This window comes from Rhinopithecus bieti, unplaced genomic scaffold, assembly GCF_001698545.2.
Source record: "Rhinopithecus bieti isolate Rb0 unplaced genomic scaffold, ASM169854v2 scaffold_13704, whole genome shotgun sequence".
In the NCBI taxonomy this organism is placed as follows: domain Eukaryota; kingdom Metazoa; phylum Chordata; class Mammalia; order Primates; family Cercopithecidae; genus Rhinopithecus; species Rhinopithecus bieti.
Window position 1 is genome coordinate 284,683 of NW_016808231.1, and position 5,599 is coordinate 290,281.

The following is a 5,599-nucleotide window of genomic DNA, read 5'->3' on the forward strand; positions in this document are numbered from 1 at the left end:
GTGATCCGCCCGTCTCGGCCTCCCTAAGTGCTGGGATTACAGGCTTGAGCCACCGCGCCCGGCTCAACTTGGTTTTTAACCCCAGAGGCTCGAGTCGCCCTGGGGCGGGTAGCGCGGATCCACATCGCCACCTAGTGACCACACGACGGCAGCCGTCCTTGCCCAACGCCCTGTTTCCATCTCCTGCTGTCCGGAGCCTCCTGCTTTTGCTTTGGAGAGAAATCCAGAGGTGACGTTGCAGCCCAGCAGATGCGGCGCCTGCACCATCTTTTTTACACCTCCCCGTTTCCCACCTTCAGGTCTGCAAAGGGATGTTTACTTTAGGATTTTTTTAGGCAGAGGTGGTATTTAAAATACATTGTAATGAAAACACTTTATTACTATCTTTCTTTTTTTTTTTTTTTTTTTTTTTTAGACGGAGTCTTGCTCTGTCGCCCAGGCTGGAGTGCAGTGGCCGGATCTCAGCTCACTGCAAGCTCCGCCTCCCGGGTTTACGCCATTCTCCTGCCTCAGCCTCCCGAGTAGCTGGGACTACAGGCGCCGGCCACCTCGCCAGGCTAGTTTTTTTTGTATTTTAGTAGAGACGGGGTTTCACCGTGTTAGCCAGGATGGTCTCGATCTCCTGACCTCGTGATCCGCCCGTCTCGGCCTCCCAAAGTGCTGGGATTACAGGCTTGAGCCACCGCGCCCGGCCCCCTCTTGATTCTTATCTCAGGGGCTCACTGCACCCCACAGCCTGCCACAGTCCAGGTCTTGTCCGGTCCCACAGCCTGGTTCTCCAAGGGCCCCTGGACCTGTCCTCGGCAGCACCGTATCCCCACATCTGCCACTGCTCCTCGAGACGCGGCCTATCCTGCTTTCCATCTGCATGGACAGACTCCCCAGGAAAGATCTAGAATGTCGTCCGCTACTTCCCTTTCCCAAGTCCTCCCCTTCCCCCTGGGTTTTCCCATCTTGGTCTCTGTCACTGTAGTCTTGGTGTGGACTTGTGGGGCCTCCTCCCTGCCCTGTGACCCGGCCCTGCCCTGGCTGCCAACCTCTTAACTTGGCCTCACTCCCCTCGGCCTCCTGCTTTGGCCCTGCAGCCACCCAGCGCTGTCCTCCCATCTGTTGTAGCTGGAGTGGCCCCCACCTGGCTGAGGTTCCTGCCCACCGCCCCCCACCTCCCAGATCTCCCGCCCTCTCCCGCCCCCCGCCTCCTGGATTACCGCCCTCTCTCATAGTGTTCAGTCCCCATCTGCCTCCCTGTCCAGTTGAGCTTCCCAAGGGCAGGGGCCATATGCGGGGTCTTCTTTGCATCTGCTACCCAGCATGCTAGCGTTTGAGGAAGATGGGGTGCCTGGGAGTCAGTGGGGTGCACCAGGCAGGCTGCGGACACAGATGCCGATGACCTTGGCTGGTGACTCAAAGCTGGGCTCTGTAGACACTGGCTGGCTGCTTGCATCAGGCCCATCGGGTCACCTCCAAATCAGATCTCCAAGGGGGACCCTGGGGGTCTGCGTCGGCACCCAGTACTCCAGGGGATAGTGGTATGGGGGGGGGCCATGGGAACAGCCAGGCTGGGCCCCAGGCCAGGAAGCTTCCACTGGCAGCATCTGCAGGCGCCCAGCTGGCCTGGCCTGCCACCCCTCCCTCGGGCCTCACAGCTGCCCTCTCTCCCCGCAGGCTGGAGCAGCCCTACTTCAGCGCCAACGCCCAGTTCTTCCAGGCGCTGAGCCAGTGCCCCTCGCTGCAGCGCCTGTGTCTGGTCTCCCGCAGCGGCACCCTCCAGCCTGATGCCGTGCTGGCCTTCATGGCTCGCTGCCTACACGTCGTCATGTGCCACCTGTTCACCGGGGAGTCCCTCGCCACCTGCAAGAGCCTGCAGCAGTCGCTTCTCCGCAGGTGAGTGATGTGGGTTTGCTTACAGCTTCAGGTCCTGCAGACATCACCAGCATCCTATGACCTGGTCCCCAGCCCTCACCGAGTGCCTACCAGGGATTTCTTGGAATTGACGAGCACCAGGCAGTGACAGGGTGAAAGCAAGGGGTTTGGTCTCCCATGCGTGGCCCAGCCTCTCCTCTTTGAGCACTCCCTAGCCACATGGTAAATTTTCTAGACAGTTCAAGCTCTCCTCTTCCACAAGTACAAAAGTCTTCTTCTTTCTTCTTTTTCGAGTCTGAGTCTCACTGTGTTGCCCAGGCTGGAGTGTAGTGGTGAAATCTTGACTCACTGCAACTTTTGCCTCCTGGGTTGAAGTGATCCTCCTGCCTCCGCTTCCTGAGTAGCTGGGACTACGGCATGTGCCACCAGCGTGTATTTTGTATTTTAGTAAAGACAGGGTTTCACCATATTGGTCAGGCCAGTCTCGAACTCCCAACCTCAGGTGATCCACCTGCCTTGGCCTCCCAAAGTGCTGGGATTACAGGTGTGAGCCACCGTGCCCGGCCTGCAACCATCTTTTAACTCTGGATTTTTCACATCTCTGCATGTTGTTTAGATCTAGAAGCAGTGGTTACTTGGGCAGTTGTGGGTAAAAGCGGTAGATTTAATGGAGAACCCTTCCTTCTCGCTCTCCTCGCCACCCTTTCTAGAAGGCCCACGTGCTCTGGCCCCTCTTGCCTGAGCTAGCTAGCATCTCCACTTCCCCTCGTGACAGGGCATCCTGGAGTTTGATGCTCTGCTGCTGAGCAGGAACTCAGGTGAGCACCTAGAATTGAACACAAGTCAGGAGGAGGCGGTTCCTGGAGAGAGCTAGAGCTTCGCAGGCGATCTGGGGAGTGACGCATTTAAAGACCTCTCAGGAGGACGGGCTGAGTGCTGAAGTGAGCAGGGCTCCGGAGAAAGGTGTGCGCCCGGCCAAGGGGGCAGCAGGACATGAATGTCCTGAGTGTTCATGTCCCTGCAGGTGGGGAGAGGTGACAGGAAGGAGGCCCCAGCTGTTCACAGAGTTGCGAGAAGAGCCATCAGCCAGGAGGTCTGTAGCCATTGGGTCCCGACAGCCCTGCTGGCCAGACTCTGGAGCAGTCTGTTGTCCTTGCGGTTTGCCGCTGGCTTTCTCAGGAATAATCCTAGTTGGGGTTTCCCCCTCTCTGGTTGTAAAAACAACTTGTGTTTATAGTACTTTTTAAAAATTTAGACTATGCAGGCCGGGCACGGTGGCTCAAGCCTGTAATCCCAGCACTTTGGGAGGCCGAGACGGGCGGATCACGTCAGGAGATCGAGACCATCCTGGCTAACACGGNGCTTTGATTCTCAGCTTGAGCCAGTGCGGGGCTCTGTGCTTGGGGAGTGGGGTGGTTATTCATGCTCTGACCCAGGCATCCTGGAGACAGTTGCTTTGAGAACCAGACTGGTGACTTTTCAGAATCTCCCTGCTTTAGAAATTTGACTCAAAATGCATGTAAATTTTGGACTTTCCCCACATTTTTTTTTTTCTTTAAATGGTCTCATTCTGCCTCCCAGGCTGGTGTACAGTGGCATGATCACAGCTCACTGCAGCCTCGACCTCCTCTGGCTCAGGTGATCCTCCCACCTCAGCCTCCTGAGTAGCTGGGACTACAGGCACACACGACCATGCCCGGCTATTTTTTTGTATTTTTTGTAGATATGGGGTCTTGCTCTGTTGCCCGGGCTGGTCTTCAATTCCTGGGCTCAAGTGATCCTCCTGCCTGGGCTGCCCAGAGGGCCGGGATCACAGGTGTGAGCCACCGTGCCGGTTCCAGAGGGTCTGTTAAGGGCCTCCTAGTTGATGGGCCTGAGCCAAGCCCTGAGTCCAGGCTGAGGTCTGGCCTGGGAGAGTTGCTTTGGCGTCCTCAGCTCATCGGTGGCCTTTAGCTGTGGAAACAGGCGAGCCCATGGATTGGGCTGGGGCACACATGGCAAGGATTGGCCAGGAAGAGGAAGAAGAATGTGGAAGGGAGACCGAGCAGAGGCTGTCAGCAAGGGAGGCACCGGCTGGAGGGAGGGGTGTTCCGGAAGCAAGAGGCAGAGGTGATGGCCGCCACCGTGGGTGGAGGGGACCTTTGGGCTCATGTGACCTCTGCCAGGTACTTTTCACGGGCGTCCAGGTCTTGACCCCTTTGATGTTCTCAACAACCTATGAGTGTCAACACAGTTGTACCCACTTTATGGATGAAGAAAGGAAGGCCCAGAGAGTGCACGAACTTGCCCAGGTCACACGGCTGCTTTCTCCGGCCTCCTGGGGTGAGCAGGATTTCATGGTCCCCGACGGCCTCCAGGCTCTGGGACGGGATCCCTGGGGCCAAGGGCCTTCCTCAGGAGCAGGGCCATGGAGGCAGCGTGGAGAGGCCCGCGGGCCCCAGGGTCAGTGGGTTGTGTGGGCCAGCCTAAGAGCCCGACCCTGCTCATAATGCCATCTCTGTGCACAAACTCCAGCCTGTGCCCAGCAGCCCCTGAGAACCACGTCTGCTCTGAGCTGGGTACTGCCTGTTCAGAACAGACGCCGGTTCCCAGACGCTGCCAGCTGGCCCCGTTCCTCTGGATTCCTGCCTTCTGCGGCAAGGGAGCCCAGGGACGCTGCAGTGAAAGGAGCAGGTGGCACTCGCTTGCCCGTGGGCAGGAGCTGTGCAGAGGAAATGGTGCTGGGACCCCTGGAGGCTGGCACGGTGCGCCGAGGCTGCATCCTGGGGTGGCTGGAGTCTCTTTGGTGGCAGAGCTTGGAATCCCAGGCCAGCCGGCTGCTGCCACTGGCAGCGCCCACACCGTGACCCCAGCTTTGTGCCTGCCGGGGCTCCTGGCAGAGAGGAGGTGGTGCAGGAAGGAGTCGCTTTGGCTGGGACTTGGACACACCTCAGTAGTAAGGGGATTACAAATTGGACAGAAAAGGTACCTTCTTGCCCCAGACCAACTAAGCCCTGCTTGCGGTGGAGGGCAGGGGAGCATGTTACCCTGAGTCACCCGGGCTGCTGTGATTGGGACCAGGGCAGCATCTGGGCAGAAGCGGACCATCCTTTTCAGAGCCAGGCCCTGGAGCCACCCCAGGGACACCTCAGAGGCCTGGGCGCTGCTCTCATGGCCCGTGTGGTGGGTGGCCAGCTGGGAGCCCCTGCACTGTGAGCTCGGTGCCTTTCATGCCCACAGAGTCACCAGGAGACCCAGGTGCCCCGTGGGGAGCAGGATGGGGAGGCTGGATCCTCACTCAAAGGTGTGGCCTGGTGCAGTGGGAGCCTTTTCCTCATCCCCATCCTCCCTGCAGATGCTGCCGGTCACTCGAGTCAGGTCAGCTCTGCCACGGTCCTGGGTGCCATGCCCTAGGTGGCGTGCCATGGGAGCCTGAGAAGCTTTAGGCGTGCCAGGCCCCTTGCCTGACCAGTCACTCCTATGGGCCTGCCACGTCCTGAACACCTGTGACAGGTGACTTCCTCTTGGGCAGAAGAATGTGGATGTGGTTATCTAGCGGAAAAAAGGTTTTTTTCACCCTCTGCCGACTTGGTTTTTTTTTGTTGTTGTTATTGTTGTTGTTGAGACGGAGTCTCGCTCTGTCGCCCAGGCTGGAGTGCAGTGGCCGGATCTCAGCTCACTGCAAGCTCCGCCTCCCGGGTTCACGCCATTCTCCTGCCTCAGCCTCCCGAGTAGCTGGGACTACAGGCGCCCGCCA

General features: G+C 58.6%; 1 protein-coding gene across 3 annotated transcripts in view; it reads left to right on the forward strand.

The window, feature by feature from the left end:
- Positions 1–5,599, forward strand: part of FBXL18 (F-box and leucine rich repeat protein 18) — a 53,055-nt gene that overhangs the window by 11,128 nt on the left and 36,328 nt on the right. For 2 of the 3 annotated variants that reach the window (XM_017886198.1, XM_017886196.1), the window contains exon 3: positions 1,666–1,884. In XM_017886198.1, coding sequence (XP_017741687.1) covers positions 1,666–1,884 — 219 coding nt within the window. Of the gene's footprint in view, positions 1–1,665; positions 1,885–2,638; positions 2,867–5,599 lie in introns of those variants that run through there. The other variant, XM_017886197.1, reaches the window with a different exon arrangement.